Below are 21,666 nucleotides of genomic sequence, written 5' to 3' on the forward strand. Positions count from 1 at the left end.
GCAGAAGTGCTCCCTCTCTGGCCCTGCGTCCTCACTGCGTTCCTCTGTCCAGGGAACACGGCCCCTCCCTGGTGGTGGCCGCCCCACGTGTCCTGGAACCTGCCCCGGGCCCGCGTCCTCCCAAGGGGCTCTGGGAGCACTTGTCACCAAGGGTACCCACCCCGGATGGCTGATGCCTGTACAAACATGGGCCTCAGTGAGGACAGGTGGAAAGTAGAACAGAAATAAAAACCCAGGAAGGGGGGCTTCACCCACCCTCTGACCCAAACCAAGAGGACTCTGCCAGATGCCCGGCTAGGATTGGGTCTGAACCCCACGGGGGACCCAGACGTGCTGCAGAGCTGACTCGTGCCCGGGCCAGCCTCGGGTCTGAGAGCAGGGCGCGGGCTGTCCCCATGATGCTGTGGGACTCCTCTCATCACCTGGGGGGGGACAGCCCTCCGCCCCCACAAGCCAGGTAGCGGGCGCCGGCAGCATACAGGTGTGGGGGGTGTGAGGCCGCAGGGTGGTTGGTGACGAGGCTGCGTCAGAGACCAGGCGGCTCTCACCGACCCCCAGTCATTATGCTGACATGAGAAGAATGAAGGTTCTAGAACTGCGTCCAGGGCCCCGCGTACTAGACAGGCTTGCCTGTCTGCACGACCAACAGCGGCAGCTGATGTGGCTGCAGAGGGACCGGGACAGAAGGTACCAGCGACCGCGTGAGCAGACACTGACCGAGCCAAGCTGGCGTCCTCCCCCCGGGGCTCCCACTGCCCCCACCGGCTGCCCCCAGGCCGGGAGTACACGGTCACCTCAGCCATGAGACCCTGGGTCCGGGGGGGGAGACGGGCCCGGGGCTGCAACAGCCTCTCCACTCTCTCAGCAAGGACCCTCCTCCCCACATGGAGGAGGCCGGGGAGTGACAGACCCCGGTCATACCGAGTTTACCACGCAGCTGCAAGACCCTCTCGGGCATGGGGGAAACACAGCCGGATCTGCGGCTGCCGTGCGTACCCGCTCTTCCTACAGCCCAGAACGGCGTGGCTGGAAGACGGAGAAGAGCCACAGCGCCAGGCAGGCCAAGGCAGGAGGAGCAGAGGGACACGAGGGGGTCACGAAGTTTGGGGGAATGACCGGTGATGAGCTGCCCGATTGCTACGGCCACTGGGAAAGCGAGTGAGCAGAGTCGGGGGCCAAGGCCAGGCTGTGAGGGGGACAAGGGGATGGGGCCCCGACAGAGGGCTGGCAAGCCCGGCTAGCAGAGAAAGACTGGAGGGCCAGGGAGACCGGGAGCTCCCCGTTCGGGAAGCCAGAGCCGGTGCCAAGTCTCGAGAGGAGCCCATGGCAGGGCCTGGAGAGGAGCGTGGCCCACGGGAAAGGGAGGATGTGCTGGGAGGGCCTGATCGACTCCGGGGACCCTCATTCCTGCCACCAGGAGGAGGCAGGACGATCTGCCCGGAACTTGAAGAAGCAAGTGCACCTCCAGAGCCCACAGCGGGTGGGGCCAGCCCGGGAGGGGCGAACCGGGACACGGTGGCAGGCGCCACTCTGCACATCGACACAGTTCCTGTCAGCCGCGGCTGGCCCCACACGCCAGGTCCAGCCCCACGCCCGCCATCCCCCCACACGGCTTCACAGGCACCATCTACATGCAGGACCCTAGGCACAAGGCTGTTCTCCCCACTTTCCAGACAAGGCAACTGAGCCTTGGACGACACAGCGACCTGTCCAGCGGGCAGCCGGAATCAAAACCCAGGTCAGCCGTGCCAAGGAGCCTCGCATGAGTGGACCGGACTGTCCAGCTCGGGGCCTTGTGGGCCAGGAGCAGGGCTGAGGCTGAGACACAGGGTGGGACTGCCCGGGGAGGAGGCCGGGGCACCCTGAGGGGAACGCCCCAATCCAGGCATCCGAGAGACACAATGGGGCCAGAGCCCTGAGCAAGCTGGCAAGTTGTGGTCGCCAACCGGGGCACCATCACTGGGACGGCTGTCAGAAGAGGAGGGGAGATGGCAGGGGTGACACCTGTCAGAGTTGGGCGTGGGAAGACACAGGACAGCAATGTCACTGACCCACGTGGGAACAGAGGAACAGTTTGACGGCAGATCCTCTCATGCCCCGGCACGTGGTGGGGCCCCAACACCAGCTCACGTAGCCTTGGACGTCCTTTTGCCTTTGATCATGCTGGTTCTCTGCCCTTGCGTCCCTCGAGAACAAATCCCGGGAGGAAGGGTGACCTGCCTGTAGCTGGGAGCCTGACCTCCAGCCTCACAGCAGCCCCATGGAAGCACTGTCACACCCCTTTGCACGGACGGGACAGTGAGCTCTGAGAGGTGACCTGACACACAATTCCGGGTCACAGGAAGCGGGGTGAGCCTGGAGCCCGGGCTCTGGGAGAACATGCCTGCACAATGGGGAAGTGGTAAGCTGGGACCATGGGGCCTGGAGCCGGAGGAACGTGTGTGGATGACTGAGCAGCAGGGGGCCCGTGTGTCCCTACGTTGCCACCCCCCAGACCCTGGGGCTGCCGCAGCCCCAGCCTTGCTCCCCAGCCCTGCTTCCAAAGGGCCAAGAAATCAGGCCCTTGCAGCAGGGATGCCTGTAGCCGGAGGGCACCTGGCTCGGCCCTGCTGCGCTCTGCGTGCCAGGGGCAGAGCGAGGCCCAGCAAGCAGGATACCTGCATCGAGGCTGGGGGGTGGGGCAGCCATGGGGGCTGTCCCTCAGGCTTGGGAAGCAGGGGCAGGAGCGTGGCAGGGCAAGGGAGGGGAAGCCGCAACGCAGCCCACAGCCCCCCTCTGCCCTAGGCCTGTTCCTCGGGTCCCGCGGGGGCCACCGGCTGTGGGGGCGCTGGAGCCCATGGGGAGAGAGAATGCTCCAGCCCCGGACTCAGAAAAGGTGCCCTGACCTGGCTGGGGGCGGGGGGTGCACGGCAAGTACGTACTTGACGTTGGTGTTGGTGCAGATGACGTACTCCATCTCGTCGGAGTAGGGGTTCTGGAACGTGAAGCTGCTGGTGCGTATCAGCATCCACTCGCGCGTCTTGGTGCGCAGCCGGTACATGACCGACAGCACCTGGCCCTTGAGCTTCACCACCTGCGGAGACACCGGTGGAAGGAGGTCAGTGCCCGGCGACGGGCGAAGCCCCTGGGGGCTCAGAACGGGTGCGCGGTGGGGCCGGCAGGACAGGGACAGGGAACGAGCGCGGCTGGGGGCGCTCTCCATCTCTGGAGCCGCCCCACACTCTGCCACACGCTCAGCGACACCTGCCTTGTACCCGGATCTCTCAGCTTTTTCAAATGGCTCATGACGCTCTATACGCCGAGTGCCCCCCTCTCCGGCCGGGCGGCTAGGTTGCTCTGGTCTCATAGCAGCGCCCCACTCCTCCGCCGCCCACATTAGGTGCGTGGTTACATTGTATCGGGGCACTTGCTGCTTCCTACCTCACGTCCCTAACCCCGTGTCTATGCCACAGCAGGGCTTCCAAACCGCTTCCCAACGTCCATCCTCACCGGGGTGTGACTGTTTACAAAGGTTTAATACCAAGTCCTAGAGAAAGTAAGTAAGCTGCCCAAGGTCAGACAACGCTGCTGGAAAAGCTGGGAAGGAGCCAAGGTCTTGCTTCCAAACTACAATGTGTTTTTCCTGCCCTTGTTCTCCCTGCAGACACACACGATCTGGGCACAAGAAGATGCCGAGCTGTGGGTGTGCACGCGCAGGGGCAGCTGGGGTGTGCATGGTGCACGGGCAGGCCAGAGGGCACGCTCGGCTGGCAGCTCTCTAGGCTGCAGCAGAAACAGGAGTGGCTGCGAATGACTGGCGGGTGGGCGGAGGCTTGGTGTGAACATAGTCCCAGCACAAAGCAAGGCGGCGGTGCTCTCCTCTCTGCAGGCCTGTGTTCTCCAGATCCTGGGGTTGCTCAGGACAGAGAAGGCTCTGGGCTTAGGGCAGCTGGGCTTACTGACCATGACTCCAAAGTATGATCAGAGATAAGAACAGGGCCCTGGCCCCAGGCTCAGGGAGCGCCCGTCCCTCCTCCTTAACTCCGTGACTTGTAGTTTATTTCTGGCTGAATGTCTGTGAACAGTCTAGGGACAGGGACAGGGAGAGACCTCTTGGTCACCTGAGTCCTGTCCTTCTCCTCCCGCCCTCAGCCCCAAGCTCGGCATGAAGGGGGCACATGGAGCACCGTCTCTGAATTCTCGACGGGGCTTCTGGCCCCATGAGCGGGGCTGACACAGCCTGGGCGCCCACCCTCTTTCAGCAGCGCCCCTGGGGAAGTCAGAAGGAATGAAACCTGGGGCTTGGACTCCCTGGCGGAGAGCCTGAGTGATAAGAAAACCAGACCAGAGCCCAGAAGGATGTACACGCTGGGTGAGGCGAGGCCCGGAGGCGCAGTGGCCACGCCTGGCGGCAGGGGTGTGGTCCCAGCAGGAAGCTGGCTCTTTCCTCCCAGGACTGGCGCTCCAGGCCACATGCCCCTGAGGTCACCATTTCTGAGGGGGTCCTGTGGGACAAGACACAGGGAAAACCGGTGGTCACCTTGCTCCCTCTGAGACCTGTGTCCTTGGGCTCCCTGAAGATGCCACACACAAGTGTCTGTCCTCACGGAACACTTGAGACAGTGGGGGACCCCTTAGCTTCCAAGCGGCAGACACTTGCCAAGGCGCCATCTGTGCATGAAGCTGGGCCCTCAGGCGGGAGAAGGAGCAGCGGGAGGGAGCAGCAGCCCCGCACCCTCCCGGGGCCCGGTTCCGGCTAAGTGTGTGATCCAGGTCACTTCGTGTGGGCCTCCCTAGGGCACGGTGCACATCTGGCATCTGAGCCCCGATGGAGTTAAACGTGCCACCAAGGCCTCCTGACTAAGCCGTGCCCAAGGCAGGACCAGAATCTGAATCGCCTTACCCCACAGCCCACCGTCTCCAGGTGCACCTTCAGCCGAGGAGGAGCCCAGACACAGCAGGCCGAGCCCCAGCTCAGAGCCACACCATTAAGAGGACACCGCGGGTCCAGAGAGGGTTCCTCAGGGAGGGGGCGGAAGTCCCCAGAGGGCAGGGAGGTAGGGACGTGGTCGGCGAGTGAGGCTATCTGGCAGGAGGCACACACTCTGTGCACGGGAACCCAGGGCGTGTGGAGGCCGGAGGCTCGGGTGGGGCAGGGCCACACCGGGGCCCCTGCATCGTGCCCTCCTGGGTCTGGGTCTCTCTGGGTCCCACCCTTCCACGTGGCTGCGAAGAGAAATGTAAGCCAGCGGGGGTCCGGGAGTGAGCCAAGGGCAGACTCATGTCCCCCGCGTGGGCACAGGCCACCCCACCCAACCCAAATTCCTCAGGAACTTGATGGCACTCTGAGGGTCTCATGTCCGGGCCACGCAAATGCTCTGGTTTCAATCCAGAGAGTTCCAAGGCTGACTCCGGGCTGACACAGGCTGACACAGCTCCCTCAGCGCTTCTGCAAAAACAAGCCACTTCCCTCTATCAACATTCGTCCCCCAGTGGCTGGGGCCCAAAGAACACACACGAGGGGCCGAGGCTGGTGCTCCAGGATGTCTCTGTGGCCGCCTGGCCCCCGCCCACTGAGCGCTGCGACCACGGGGGCCCCCGGCTCTCAGGCGCGGCTCCAGCTTTGTGTCCTGCCTGCCGTGGGCTGGTCGCACCCTGGGGTGAGAGGTCTGTGAGCCGGCGCCACGGGATCGGGGCTAACGTTCCTCCTGTTTCTGTCCAGAACCACCCAGCTTCTGCTGGCATCGCCATGCGGTCCAACGGAGAGGCCTGTGTGCTCGGCGACAGGAGAACGTGCTGGAAGCAGGCAGCTCCGGCCCTTGCTCTGTTAATACCCTGCTGAGGGTCTCGGGGCAGGCGACCAAAGCTCTCTGCGTCCCACCGTCCACCGTGAAGAGTGGGGCTGACAATGGATGGGGGGCGCAGAGGACCACCTGAGACCGTGTGCGACCGGGGTCTACCTGGTCACCGGCCGCGGAGGGACGCCTATTGCTGCCAGAGCTTCATTCCCACAGACCCAGAAGAGGGAAGCCGGCCCAGGCCACCGTGTAGCAAAATCCCCACACACTGGCAAAGATGAGGCACGAAGGACACACTCTGGCCATGCTTCACGGTTCTCCGTACACACTGTTCCAGAATGAAAGTCGCCGACCCCCTAGACCGCGCTCTCCCGGGCTGCTCACCCACGAGCAGGCTGCACACGCGGCAGTGGGCACCAGACGTGGGACCTGCCCGCAGGGAGCTGATGTGTCAGTAGACAGGATGGGGGGAAAGGAAAATCAGTGGAGAAACAATTACCAACTGGAGCTGTTCTGTAGGGAAAACAGGAGGCTGAGAAGGTGGGTAGGGGGCCTTTCTTCACTAGCATGGCCATTGACGGCAACTCTGAGAGGACAGGAGTTAAAACCTAATCAATAAGAAGACATCCGTCCTGGGAAGAGTGAGGGGACTGCATTCTAGTCCAGAGGAACATGTGCAAAGGCCCTGAGGTGGGAAATAGCATGATGTGCTCAAGGCACCAAAAGACCCATGTGCCCATGGGCCATGAACGAGTGTGGGTAACACATGCAGCAGGGGTCACCCTGGGCTGGCAGCAGTGGTACGGAGCTTGGATCAGATTCCAGGGGCACCGGGAAGCCGCGGGCACGTTTACGCAAAGATGTGGCAGAGCTGAATTCGTGTCTCTCAAATGGCGTGGGGTGGGCAGGAGCCAAGCAGGGAGCCCGGCAAGGACACCGCCGCGCTGTTGAAGATGAGAGGGGGGCGGCCTGGTCAAGGTTGGTGGGAAGGAGCACAGGGAGAAGGGGCCAGCAGCACATGCCTTTTGGGGGGAAGAGGACGTGAGGGCTGCACGGGGACAGCCAGACCAGAGGAGGGGGGCCAACTGTGTCTCGGCTCTGGGCCTGCGGAAGTAGGGGTCACGGGGGGCAGGAGGGGTACATGGGGGGCACAGGGAGACATGGACGGGACGGGCAAGCCTCTGGAGGCCGCGGGTGCTCGGAGCAGGTGTGGCAGGAATGGAATGTCAGTGACAGTCTGTGCTGTCCCCGGATGAAGTTGCTGAGGGAGATACTGCAGGGAGAAGGGGGAGAAAGCAGGCAAGGACCGAGCCCAAGGGACAGGCGGGGGAGCTCAGAGACCACCCAACACGGGGTGTGAACGGAGCAGCAGATGTCGAGGGGAGCTGGCCATCGAGGGCCTGACCCATCAGACGACTGACAGACTATCAGTCCCTCCTAGAACGGATCTCCAAGGCCCGTGTCCTATAACACGACCTGGTCCTCTCTTTCCTGGGGCTCCTGTGAGCCGCCCCAAAGTCTCAGAGGAGGAACTCGTTCTCTGCCATCACGGCCGAGCGTGAGCCCAGGAGGGGGCAGGCCCTCAGACTCCCAGTCCTCACGCGCTCACCGTGTGGTCTTAGGCACTCCTACTTCCCCGAGGCTCCGCTTTCTCTCCCGTGACTCGACAGCGACGATGCCCCCCCAAGGTCAAGCACGCAGGACACACACAAGTGCACAACACAGAGCACAACACAGAGCAGGTGCTCAGCACCGGGCATCACGGTGGAGACAGGGTGACCCTGAACGACTCAGTGACAGGCAGCCTCCCTCCCAGCTCCCCTTCGCTGTCCCCGCCTAGAGCGCCACCAAGCCTACAATGGTCACCTCAGGCTGTGCCCCCACCGGTCTTCTCCTCCCTGGACCGTCCACAGCTTCCCACGGCACCTCTATTCCCGGAGTCCCCCACACCTGCTCCCCATGTACCCGCGCTGTCTCTCAGACCCACTGCTCAGCTCACGGTCCTCGGCGGAGCCCTCCCGGAAATGACGAGGGGAGGACGTCCGCCCCTCCGGGGGGGCTCAGCAGCCTCTACCGTGGGCCCCCCCACCGCCCAGTGGTAAGTGTCACTCCAGACCAAGGGGCTACATGTGACTCCCCAATAGGCCACGTCCTTCCGCCTCTCTGGGTGCCGGCCACCCATCTGGAATGCTCTGTCAGGGGCGGGCTCATCCTGTCCCTAGTTCCCTCCCCCGGGAGACCCTCCCTGCTTCCTCCTCACACCCCTGACCTCCCCATTGTCCACCCTTTGGACACAGGCACGGCTTCCCAATGGGTCTCCCCTCCCCCTCAACTGGGAACCCTGGCAGCCAGGCCCCTGACCAATGCCTGGGGTAGCCCCCTGCAGCCTGCCTGGCATGTCCCACCGGCCACCTGCCTGGGCCCCCGGTGCCCCAGCAGCTGTCGGCGAGCGCTGGCCGTACCTGCTGAAAGCTCTCCCGCAGGTGGCTCTGGTCCTCGGAGTGGCAGAATTCCAGAATGTCCTTCCCTAGAAGATCCTGAAGAAAGAGACAAGCTGTGAGACCCCGTGATTCCTGTGGCAGACGCATCACCGTCGGACGGCCACATCCTTGGACCCCCTTCGCCCACGTCCCTCGGTCCCCCAGCACGCAGGATGTCCCTGGGGCGGTGAGGGGGCCGTCTTCGATGCCCCGCCTGCCGTCCTGGGCGCTCCCGCCCACTCCGATCTCGTGGGGGCCCTGGACCAGCACCGCCAGAGGGTGATTTCATTTCCGTTTGCCTTTGAGAGGCAAACCACAACAAACATACTATAATAAACATAAAAAGAAAGCAAACAATAGCACGAGGACAGACAGGCCTGCAGTTGCTGAAATGTGGCCACGGATGTTCTCGGGGCTGGACAGGTGCTGGGACCCCACAGTAACCATACTGACCGTCACCCGTTTCTTACTGAGAGCACCTGGCACGAGCCCAGGACAAAAACCAGCCAGACTCAGATAAACCATCGCAAGGCAGCTCCACGCGGGGAACGGGAACGGGGTCCCGTGGATGAGTCTCAGGCAGCCAAGGAGAAAAATGACCTTGTTGGCCGGAACCCAAACCCGTGACAGCCTCCACGGGAGCGGACAGGGACGTGGGCAGCAGGTCTCGTCTGTGCGCCAAGAAGCATCTCGAAGCTTGGAGGTGCTGGTGCATAAATGAATCTGGAAACACCGCCGGCCGAGGCGACGGCAACTTTGGAATTCGTGTCCCCCTCACTCCTTCCAATAATCTCAAGTTTGCATCAAACTGGAGATGTACAATTACGCGCATGGTTCCCTATTTCAAGTTGGACTGTTTCTAGGTCTCTTCTTCTTTTTCGAAGGTTTATTTATTTAAGTAGTCTCTGACCCAACACGGGGCTTGAACTCACCACCCCGACATCAAGGGCTGTGCACTCTTCAGCCTTGAAGTGCCCACATCGACGTGTCCCAGCATTGTTCCTCAGAACAGAGATCTTTTCCTTCCTTTCTTTATTTAAAGGTTTTTTATTTTGGGAGAAATTTGAATCTATGTAAAAGCTGAAAGGATCATGTGAAAAACCCCTGAATATCTTGTCCCTAACACGGTTGCCTCTGCATTTTCCTATCTTTCGGATGCGTGTGAACATGAACATATGTAAATGAAAGCCACGGAAGTGTACACAAATGGAAAATCTTTCGTATCTACAGACACACTGAAAAATCTCTGAATCATTTGGAAGAAGGAGACAGGAGGACGCCCGTCTCCAAAGTGTGTATTATCCTCCCAAACCTTAACATTCCATATTACACCTAAAAAAAAAAAAAAATCAATAATTGTTCGATTCAATCACTGGATATTCCACACATATTAACCTTCCTTCGATTATCTCCCAAATGTCTCCTCTGGCTACCTGTCCTCAGCCCCAGGGCCTGCTGAAAGCTCTCATAACACTTACTGTGATTTTCTCTTTGGTTTATTCTTTTTTAAAGGTTTTAGTCTTTTATCTGACAGAGAGAGAGAGTGAGCGCGTGCGCACACACGGCAGGGCGGATGGCGGGCAGAGGGGGAAGCAGGCTCCCCACCGAGCAGAGAACCGGACGCGGGACTTGATTCCAGGACCCTGAGATCATGACAGCCGAAGGCAGACGCTTAACGCTTAACCCACTGAGCCACCCAGGTGCACTTCTCTTTGGTTTATTTTAATCTACATTAATTTCTCCTGCCTTTTGGTGTTTCTTATAATGCTGACTTTTAAAAAAAAAGGGGTCTGGAACAGAGACCTGAAACTGTGCCCCTATAGACGCAAGTTCTAAACACATTCGAGAAACAAGGTATTAGGCAAAAATAAGTGAACATCTTTCAAGACATTTCAGGGCCCTTCACATTAATCTCGTTTTTGAGGTTTGCAAGAAGGAGATGTCCTGTCTGCTGTTCATCTAAGTTCAGCGATTCCCACGGAGCGTCTTAACTCTGGTTTGTGACAACCAGTGAGACAGGAGGGAGGGTTAGGGAAAAAACGGAAGAGTTAATTGTAAGAGTTAACGCCTTTCTTGCTTTGGAAGGACAGAGCTGTCTCCAGGCAGCACGCTGGATTTTTACGCTGTGTGCCGTCCGCTGTCATCCTCTGGCTCTCGAAGAAATGAGACAAGTGCATCTTCAGTGAAGTTACATCTCTAGCCGACTGCCATGGGCTGCGAACCACCTACCTGGGGTTGGTAGCCGATCACGCTGATGCATCTCGGGTCCACGAACGTGATGATCCCGTCAGAGTTATGCCGGGATAAGAACTCCGTGGGCACTGACATCCCACTCATGTCCATGCACACGGGAGAGCTGGTCACCTGGAAAGGGGACAGTCACACTGAGGTGCTTCTGATGGAGACAGAGACGGGGTGGGGGCACGAGAGACGATGGGAAGAATCCACGTGGTGTCTATGTCACAGATCCGAGCCCCAGTGTTCAAAGCGCACTGGTCACACCTCCCACGAATGGCCACCATGCGCTGCCTTGCACTGCTGGGGGCCCGTGTCCTTATCAGGCAGTGGGAATCATGAACCGTGTATCTCAGAGGGTGGGGCGAGATTCTGCACACCAAACCCCGGCACAACGCCTGGCACGTTGCTGGTGCTTGGGAACGCTAACACCCTTCCCTCCTCCCACTGTCCCCTTACTGAGGAGCCTGAGGAACTGGTCAACGTATTTGCAAAGCAGACATTTACACAGCGAATGCACTTCACCCCCCTGTGGGAATAAGCTATGCCTATCACGTGCGAATAAAACCTCTTATTCATTTGTCTGAGGGTGGAAGGAACTAGGACCCAGAAGCACGACAGGCTAGCGTGCTCTGGGCACACACTGCCGGCGGGGGAAGGGCTGGCGGGGCCACAGGGCAAACGAGGAGGGGTCCAGCCCACTGAGTGGCTACCGTGTGCGCCAGACACCGAGCCCGTGGGCTTTAAGGACATGATGTGGCACATTTCATTTTCATGAAATTAAAAAGCCATGTTTCCCCTGTGGCTTTGGGGAGGAGAGCTTCCAGGGAAGGGGCACACCCTCAGCTAAGAAGACGGGCTATAAGGAAGGAGAGCCGACAGGTGAGCTCATTGCAGAAGTGCAGGGAAGAGGGAACTACTGATTTCGACGATGTGGATAAAGGCGTCCTCCCAGCGAGACCTTGGAGGAAGCATAAATATGAGTGAAGGGGGGGTGGGGGGGTGGGGAGAAAGGGAACCGGGAACAGCAGACAGCTGAGACAGCCTGCGGGGCCCATAGGTGGGGGAGGAGCCAGCTGGGTCTGCAGAAAAGGCTTACAGGAGTGTGGGAATCAAGCAGGAGGGGGACGGGAGGGATGAGGCTGGAGGAGGACTTAGTGCTTCATCTTGAGGACCTAGGGGAAGCGTTCAAGGTGATCGGCCCGCTGCCCTGGGAGCAGAGGCTGACTGCCGTGGCCGGCACCCGAGTGGGAATGGACTGAGGGGGCCCTCTGTATAGCAAGGACTCCATGGTTCACCACGTGTCTCCCTGTGCTCTCCCAGATCCAGCCTCACCCTTGTGCAGACAGGGACTGGAAGCCAGAGAACACTAGGCACCCGGGGGTCAGAGTGGGCAGAGCTGCATGCACCTGCTCCCTGGAATCGCAAGTCCCTCTCTGGCCCTGCAGAGAGCCGTGCCCTCGCCCTCACCTGGAGTCTTCCGATGGCCACGAGGCAGTACTTGCTGCCCTGCCCCACCTCGGCGTCCTCCTCGGGGATAGTCATTCCTGGAATGAGAAAAGCCAGCGTCAGCGACGTGCCCAAGGTGGGCAGCAAAGGGGCAAGAGCATCCCGGATGTTTATCTGTGAACCCAAAATGCAGATCCACATGGCCCACTCAGGGTCTGGAAGGAAGCGAGTGAATTAGCCAATGCCCACTCTTGCCCGGCTCCCCTCTCTGCCTGACGCCTCCAATAACTTCCTGGGGACCGGAGCCTGGGCATCTGTGCATGGGGCAGAGGAGCTCAAGGAAGATGAGAGGCCCATCACTCATTTACACATTTGCAAAATTTGGCCAACACATCGAGCTACAAAGGAAATCTCAGGAAGAGGTGTAAGTGGGCATTTCCCATTATGAAAATACTTCCTTTACAGGGGCTAAAAGGAGAAATGGGTGATGGTTACTCAGGACTGATAAACAGCACTCTATGGGACCATCTGGCTGCCTCCATCAGGGCAGCCTGCAACTCTTGATATCAGGGTTGTGAGTTCGAACCCCATGTTGGATGTAGAGATGATTTAAAAACAAAGTATTAAAAAAAAAAAAAAGAAAAGAAAACCAGTGCTGTGGGTGGGCGGGACTTGGTTAAAACAGTCCTCCATGTTCTTTGGTCAGGAAAGAGTGTTCTGCTCTGGGCAGTAGGGCCTGGCATTCGGTCGCTCACGGTGCAAGGTTTCGAGCATCTGCAGTTGGTTATAACAGTTGTAGGGAGGTAAGCACCTTTCATGCTGCCCAGCACCTCACAGTGTCTCTCAGGACACTGGGCTCCACTTCTCCAGGAATGGGATGAGGCCAGAGGACATGTCCGTCTAGATGGCCTCAACACACTCCGGGTGAGCCACTGCCCAGATCTAAGTGCCGGAGAACGTGGGAGGCAGCTGCGGATGAGTGGCGGGAAGAAGGGGTGGGCACGGGCGTCAGCAGGAGGAAAGAATGAGGATCACACTCCATTCCGACCCACCGCCTCTGGCTGGGTGGTACCAGGCAATCTTTAGGTTATCACCTGGATGTCTGAATTTCCTCTATTTTCCAAACACCCTTTGTGTAGCACTCTCAAGTAATACATGATCTCTAAACACGGTTTTGACTTAGGCCCCACCAATAAAAAGACAGATATTCCCAAGTAAAAATGAGCAAAGGATCTGAATGTTACTCCAAAAAAGATGCACAGATGACTAATAAGCACATGGAGAGAAGCTCAGCATCATGACTCACTGGGAAATGCAAATCAAAACCACAGGGAGATACCACCTCACACCTCTCATGATGACTCCAACAGAAAAAAATGCAATAACAAGTGTTGGTAAAGACGTGGAGAAATTAGAACCCCGTACACCACTGGCAAGAATGTAAAATGGCGCCAGGGCTCTGGAAGTCAGTCTGGCAGCTCCGTCATGAGGCTAACCACTGGTCCACCATATGACCCAGCCATTCCACCCCAAGTGGTACATCCAAGAGAAATAAAAACATCTGTCCACACAAAACCTGTACGGGAGCGCTCACGGCAGCACTATTCACAATAGCCCCCCCTAACATCTAAAACCCACTGATGAGTGGATGAGCAAAATGGGTAACTCCATACAATGGAATGGTCTCCAGTCACAAATAGGGAGTGTGATTTGCGCTACAGCGTGGGTGAACCTCAACAGCATTGCAGGGAGGGAAAAAAGGCAGACATGAAAGATCACACATCCCATGAGTCTATAGGAAATGTCCAGATAATGCATGTCCATAGATATGGAAAGCAGGTGCCTAGAACTTGGGGAGGAAGGGGACTAGCTGTCATTGTGTATGGAGTTCCTTATTGCGGTGACAGAAGTATCCTAAAACTAATTTTGTTGACAGCTGCAAAACCATCTGGGTGCACCAAAATCCAAATAACGAAACACTCGAAGTGGGTGATAGAGGCATGTAAAGAACCCGGTCCTTTAAGGAAGTTCGGGTTTACTGAAGATTTGATGATGTATTATATCTCAAAAATACTGGTAAAAAAAATGATTTTGGGGGAAAAAAAGTGGCATTGAAGGGAGTAAGAAGCCATTCCAAAGTCCCATAAAAAAAAAAAGTATATCTATATATATATATATATGGGCTCCTGGGTGGCTCAGTGGGTTAAAGCCCTGCCTTCGGCTCAGGTCATGATCCCAGGACCCTGGGATAGAGCCCTGCATTGGGCTCTCTGCTCAGCAGGGAGCCTGCTTCCCCCCTCTCTCTGCCTGCCTCTCTGCCTACTTGTGATCTCTGTCAAATAAATAAATAAAATCTTAAAAGAAAAAAAAATATATCAAAGGCAACATTTTGGTATACATCTGTCCAGTCTTTCTGGAGCAAGTGTTGAAATTAGAAAAATAAAAGTGTTAAAATTAACCTTAATTATGTTAATACTCTTTATGCCCTTTACTGTGTGTCTATATATATAATGAGATGCCTTTTTTTTTTTTTTCTTTATATTGTTTTGTAACCTGCTTTGGAAACTGTAGAACTTGCTGGGAAAATCTTTCAACATGTTAGAATATCTTCTTTCACGTTTTCTTCCTACGGATGCACCATCCTTCATCCAACCCATCTCTATGGTTCTCCACCATGTGGTGCCCCAGCTCACTGCTCGCCTCAGTAATGCAACTGTACACATCCTTCCAGAAAAGTCTCTGAGCATAACGAGAGCTTCCTGCCTATCAAATTCCTAGAAGTGAAACTGCTGGTTTGAAGAACATATATGGTACTTGACTATCGGTTATATTTGCCTTTCTTTTATTTCATCTGATTCAGACTTGTTTTCCATTTGTTCCTTTATGGACAGCCTGAGAAGACATTTGCTATACTAAGATCTGTCTGGGGTTTTTCCCTCACGGATTTTGAAACTTTCCTTACATAGTAAGAATATATGGGTCCCAGGCAAGTTTCTTACTAAGTGTGTTTCCTATAAAGTATTTTCTCTATCTGTTTGTTTTTTATATAGAATATGATTAAAGTACATAGAATCCAAACTGTCAGTTTTTACTCTCTGGTTCCTGCCTTTGGGGTTCATTCTCTGAAATGACCTCTACCCTACAGTTATGGAAAATATTCACCCACATTTTCATAGAGCAGTTTTAAAGTTTCATATTTATCTTTAATAAATCTGAAATTTATTTTTGATATCTTTGACTTCATGTTTTCCCAAACGATTAGTCAGTTGTCCTCAAATGATGTACTGCTGACTAATTTTTTCCTTTTCCCACTAACTGAAATGCTTCCCTCATCACACAGCACATTTCTAAAGAGACTTGGGTCTCTTGTAGGTCTTTGGTTCAATAATTTGACTTTTAAGTTCAATTATCACATTTTAATTATTCAGGCTTTAACATACACATTTTCAGGTTTGGTATGGCAATTTTTCCTCAATATTCTGCTTATCAGGATTTTGTTGGCTATTTTTATATTTATTGGCCCATATGAATTTCAGAATTAACTTTCACTTGAAAGAAATGTCAGTGGCACAATTACTGAAATGGTAGCAAATCTACACCCGGGTTTGGCATGAACTAAAATGTCTGTAATGTTGAAGCTTCGTATTAAAGACCATGCGTTATGCTCCAGTTAAATGGCTCCCACATGCCCCTCCTCAACATTATCCTGCACTTCAAGCGCTCTCATATATTTCATGTTTATATATATATATATATATATATATTTTTTTTTTTTTTTTTTTTTTTAAAGAGAGAGAGAACACACGCACAAGCAGGGGGAGCAGCAGGCAGAGGGAGAAGCAGGCCTCCCGTTAAGCAGGGAACCCGATGCGGGCCTCGATCCCAGGACCCTGGGATCTTGACCTGAGCCGAAGGCAGACGCTTAACGACTGAGCCACCCAGGCGCCCCTCATGTTAATATTTTTAACACATATGCTGCAACCATTGCTCTCTTTACAAAAGGGTATTTTTCATATTGTGATCTTTTTTTTTCTTTTCTTTTTTTCTTCTTCATTTTCTTCTTTTATTTTCTAAATGGCTCTTAGTCTCCGGGAAGACCTTCCACGGATTGGATTCAGTTTTTCAGAGAGATCGTCACATCATCTGCAAATTGTTTATGAAATGTTAATTTCATCGTCCTTTTCTTTCCTCTCTCCCTTTCAGTAGCAATTATGCCTCCTTCCCTCCTCTTTACTGCCATGGGTAGAAGTCACACAGTGTTGCTGAGTGAGTGTGAGAGCGAGCCTTACTCCCCCACCCCGCCCCCAGTGGAGACCCGACCCGACCAACGGTCCCCATTCTGTCAGGTGCTGATGGGCAGGTCCACCATTCATTCTGTCTCTGTTAAGGAAATCCAGTTCTATTATTAGTTTATAAAGATATTTATTTTTAAAGTTTACTAACTGAAATGAATTTTTGTCACACAGGCTTTCTCCTTTGGTTAATTAATTACATTAACAGATTTTCTAATGTTAAGCCACTTAGTCTTACGATCATTATGTGTAACTATTCATTTGGTTTGCTAACACTTGTATTTAGTGTCTTATACTGACAAATGAAATTCAGTTCATAGTTGTGGGTGGTTTTTTTTATTTTTTTCAATATACCCTTAGCAGTTTTTGTACCAAAGTCGTAGTAACTTGAACAAACAAAGCAGTACACTTTCCATCTCTTCCTCTACTCTGCAAGTGTTTAAATAATTTGCCCATAAAACCTCCAGGCCTGGTACCATGTAGAGAGCAATTCTTTGCCAGTTTTTATAATTTTTTTAATCTACCTTTGATTTTTTTTCTCTTCTTTATTCAAATCTGGTTACATATTTTCCCAGAAATTAGTTTCTTCCTAAAAATCTTAACATGCATAAATCTCAATTATCCACACTGTTTGTTTCTAAGTTTTTACATATCTCTGATAAATCTCTTCATTCTTAACATGCATTTATTTTATTTTATTTATTTTTTTTAAAGATTTTATTTATTTATTTGACAGACAGAGATCACATGTAGATGGAGAGGCAGGCAGAGAGAGAGAGAGAGGGAAGCAGGTTCCCTGCTGAGCAGAGAGCCCGATGCGGGACTCGATCCCAGGACCCTGAGATCATGACCTGAGCCGAAGGCAGCAGCTTAACCCACTGAGCCACCCAGGCGCCCCAACATGCATTTATTTTAATTCTTATATTCTTTTTTTTAATTTTTTTTATAGATTTTATTTATTTATTTGATAGAGATCACAAGTAGGCATAGAGGCAGGCAGAGGGAGAGGGGGAAGCAGGCTCCCTGCTGAGCAGAGAGCCCGATGCGGGGCTCGATCCCAGGACCCTGGGATCATGACCTGAGCTGAAGGCAGAGGCTTTAACCCACTGAGCCACCCAGGCGCCCCTATTTTTATTCTTTTTTTTTTTTTAATTAGAATTAGATTGTCAGAGGTTTCCTCCTTTACAAGTCTTCATGAACAACTATGCATCATTAGGGCAATACTTTTATTTTCAAATAAGATTTTTTCATTTTTCCTTCTTCATTAGCTGCATCTTCTTAGTCTGCTCATGACATTTTGTTTTCTTTTCCTTGCTCAAAGGTCAAATAAATTCTACTTGCATAAATTAAATTCCCAATTTTTAAGTTAAATTCCTAATTTCCCCACATTTAATAATGAAAGCATTTCGAGACACAGGCTCTCTTTAAACCCTGTTTCAGCCACATGCCCCAAGTCTCGAGATGTTGTGGGGCCATGGTTGCTAATTACAAAATCGTTTGTAATTAGGGTTTCATTTGATCTCTATCCCTCACCAAAAGTTACTCAGTTTAGATTCCTTTATACCAATAGTTGATTTGCCCTTTTATAAGGATACCAGTTATACGGGATCAGGAACCCACCATATTTCAGTATGACCTCTTTTTCATTTAACTAATTACATCTGCAAAGACTCTATATCCAAAGAGGTCAAATTCTGAAATACTGGGGCTTAGGACTTCAATCTATGAATTTTGGGAAAACACCGTTCAACCTATAGTACCTTCCATGGGTACTCTGTCTGCTTTTGCCCTTCCTAGTGGGTCAGCCAGGACACAGACGCTGCACATGAACTGAGACAGTGCCCTCCTGTGTCCCTCACAAGCATCATGAATTGAGCGTGGGCTTTTCCCCACTCGTTAGAGAAGCAGACCCAAAACCGTCCATCAGAATGGGCCATAAAACAAAACCGATTTGCCATTTCTGTTTTCTTACTTAGTGTTTTGTTATAAAGTTGCATACATTCTTTCAACAGTAATGATTAAATAAAAATGTTAAACAGTGATATTGGTAAATCTGGGAGGCTCCCAGATTGGTGCTGCGGGGTGTGTGATCAGGAGATGCAAAGAGAGACTTAGGTACCAAACACCCGCCAGCTCCCTCCTATGTGCTAAGCCCCGTGCTCACAGTTTATATACCACAGAAATGCGTATGACGCGGTCCTTGCCCTCCAGGTGCACCGCAGAAGCAGGGAAAACAGATGCAAACCAGCTGTATTGGTAGCCATGACAGGATGTCAATAAGGTGTCTGGGAGGTTGGTGGAACCCTGGGGAAGGCTTTATAGACAAGGATTGGTGAGAATTGGGTGTGTCTGTCTGGTGGGACTGGCAGGCCCTGGGGACGGATGTCTCTGGATGGCACCAGGGGGAGGAGGTTTCACGTGGTGTCATGGTGACTCTGGTGTGGTTATACCGACTTCTGGGCTCCGAGCACCCATGCCATCAGGGGGTCTCGCATGTAAGGCAAAAACCTACATACACCTCATCCATCTGGAAAGTACTCACTATCATCTTAGCAACCAGAATGAGGTTTCTGTGCTTCCCTCACAGATGTCCTGAGGCCATTCACTACAGTGTGTGCACTCTGCTCTCAAAACAGGCTGCCAGTGCCCAACCCATAGCCTGTTTTATTCCCTTTAATGCAGGATGCCAGCACGTGGGGTGTGTCATTGTTTAGGCCGTGAAGGATGAGAACCAACAATCTGTGATCAGCTGGAGGCAGGATAAAAACAGGCACATGGGAAGAAACAAGTGTCAGCCACCAGCAGACGGATTTGACAACAGCAAATCCTATGGAGAGCAAAAAGAAACAAACTAAAACAACCACCAATGAAACAACACCATCAGGGGGTAGCAGTGGGCTGAAAAGCCCTGAAGACATTGCTGAATTGTATCCAGCCCTGGAAGTCTGTCACAAGAGCTCTGAACCAGCAGGGAAAGATGAGACCATGTTCTGTGACCCTCATTCACTCCATGCGGCAAAAAACAATACAAACAAAATCAGGAACTAAATGTCAGGCTAGAAGAAAATACTTGCAACATACAATAAATAAAGGTTTAATATTCATAACGTTATAAAGGCCTCCTCTAAGTAAATGAAGAAAACACACCACCTGACAGGAAAATGGGCATACACCATGAACAAGCAACTTGCAGGGAAATACAGAGAGTCAACATACCCAGGGAAAGACATTCAACCTTGCTAAGGAAAAAAATCCAATTTCAAATACATCCGTTTCCCCCTACACTATCAGACTGGCAAAACTTACAAAACAATGGAATCATTGTTGGTGGGAATATGGGCAGACAGACACGCTCCCATCCTGCCTTGTAGGGTAAATATGGCAGTTTCTATGAAAAAGGACTTATATCCTTGTTATTCCAATGCTGAGGTGACCCGGCATACACACCAGCACTCGTGGGTCAAGAATGTGCACAAGGACATTCACTGAAGAATCCCCTGCGGGAGCCCCAACCCAAAAACCACGTCAGTGCTCCCAGCTGAGGAATGGCGATGAGCTACTGTGCAGCCACTTTAGAGAAGAAAGTAGTGCTACATGTCCTACCTTGGAAACATATTTATGATATCCATGATAAGTTAAAAAACAGGCTATGTAATAAAATATACCTGAGCTTCAACCGTACACACACACACACACACACACACAGAATAAGAAGCACTGGGATGTTATCAGTTGGTTCTTCAGGATGGGACCTGGGTAGGAAGGGAGACTTATTTTTAGTTCACAACCTTTTAAAGATTTAAAAAAATGGGTTTGTGGGTGAATTTTACTGTGTTTTCAAAGATTTTATAGACCTTTTATATTTCCTTAATGGAGATGGGTTAGTTTTGTCATAGTTATCTTAAGAAAATAAAAAGACATCAGGATAAAAATAAAGGCCAGCACATGCTATCTGGTACTTGAAAAGCGGGGCTGTGCATACTCTGAAAGTCTTCTGAGGAGGTGCCTTGTTCTCCCACAGTGCCAGGACCATGCGCATGGTGAACTTAGATCCAAACGTTAGAACTCTACCCCTTGACGCCCCCACACTGAGAGAAAATGCACCCATGGTGCTAGAAGTTTAATTCTAAAACAACTGGCAGAATTGCAACACTGCTTTCCAAATGAGCTGCTCCTAAATCTTGACAATTTACATGCATCATTTTTTGTCTAAAAAGAAAGTCATAAATGATTATCTTCTGTTTATACTTGGACTCAGAAGCTACAGCTTTGTTTCCAATAAATCATGATCTGCGCAAACAAAAGGCTAGCCAGCAAGGGCCGAGCCACTCAGGCCACAGGGAGGTGCAGCGGGGACATCGGGAGAAAGGGACAGGGGGCACAACAGCAGCCTCTCTTTAGGCCTCAGCTTCACTCTCCATAAGGGGAGGAGGGGGCTGTGGCCCCGCCCACTGTGAGACTGAGGTCCCATCACCTTTCTTGCAGGGGGGAGGGTTTCAATGGAACGCAGTGGGATGTTTTCCAAGGGAAGCCAAAGAACACTGAGCCTCTCGTGCTCCCCACCGTGACGGCAGGACCCCACGGTGACTTTCAGCTCTCACAGACACAATGAGGCGCCCCACCAGCTGCCTTCTAGAATCAAACACCTCCCACCAGTGCAGAAGGTAGGGCCGGCAGTCCGCACGCCCAGCCTCAGTCCTGCTGAGGGCTGTGCTGCTCCTTCCCCCACCACCCCAACAGCACTGGGCTCGCTGGGCGCTGGCTGGCACCCCCAGTCGACACGCTCACCTCTGCCTGCCCCTCAGGCCTCCCTGCGCCGGTTCTCCCCACGCCCCTCACCTTCCCTGGTGTCTCACTGCTTTCCGCTCCATCGTCTGCCCCCATGAACACCAGCCCCCACTCGCCCCTGCTCCCCTTTCTCAAACTAACTGGCTCCCAGATGAGCCCCTTCCACTCGGCCCTTGGAAGACATGTTCTTCGCAACCCAAGCCCGCGGCCACCTGCCTCTTGCAGGCCCTGAGACCTGGCTGCGTCCAGGGTACCTTCATCATGGGGACCACTGCCCCAGTAGGGCTGCTCCTTCCTCTCACGGACCTTAGTCCTCCACCCGCAGGGCTGCCTCCACATGCCTGTCCCATCGCGGTGCTCTCCCCCGCCCCCTCCGACCCCCCCTCCCCCAGCCACGGTCCACACTATCGCTGAGTCCACACCCCACCAAAGCACCGCCTCCATCCAATTTCAAGCCCCTTTTTGGAAAACCTCAGAAGGCTCCCCGCTGGTCACCAATTTCAGTGCCATTGATTCCCGTCTGCGAAAGCCACCTCCAGATTGGCTCGGGGGTGCAGCTCATCCAAGGAGGCATCTTCCCGAATGACAGGAAGGGCAAAGACTTTTGATAGAATACAGTAATTTTCCGCTACAGGTTGGCTGAGC

General features: G+C 53.4%; 1 protein-coding gene across 6 annotated transcripts in view; it reads right to left on the reverse strand.

Annotated features, from left to right (window-relative positions):
* Window positions 1-21,666, reverse strand: part of ARNT2 (aryl hydrocarbon receptor nuclear translocator 2) — a 141,756-nt gene that overhangs the window by 22,856 nt on the left and 97,234 nt on the right. For all 6 annotated transcript variants that reach the window (XM_032836799.1, XM_032836798.1, XM_032836800.1 and 3 more), the window contains exons 9-12: window positions 11,963-12,039; window positions 10,487-10,621; window positions 8,240-8,314; window positions 2,922-3,073 (exon numbers count right to left, since the gene is read on the reverse strand). In XM_032836799.1, coding sequence (XP_032692690.1) covers window positions 2,922-3,073; window positions 8,240-8,314; window positions 10,487-10,621; window positions 11,963-12,039 — 439 coding nt within the window. The remainder of the gene's footprint in view (window positions 1-2,921; window positions 3,074-8,239; window positions 8,315-10,486; window positions 10,622-11,962; window positions 12,040-21,666) is intronic.

Source organism: Lontra canadensis, unplaced genomic scaffold (assembly GCF_010015895.1).
Source record: "Lontra canadensis isolate GAN:19392208 unplaced genomic scaffold, GSC_riverotter_1.0 scaffold94, whole genome shotgun sequence".
Classification (NCBI taxonomy): Eukaryota; Metazoa; Chordata; class Mammalia; order Carnivora; family Mustelidae; genus Lontra; species Lontra canadensis.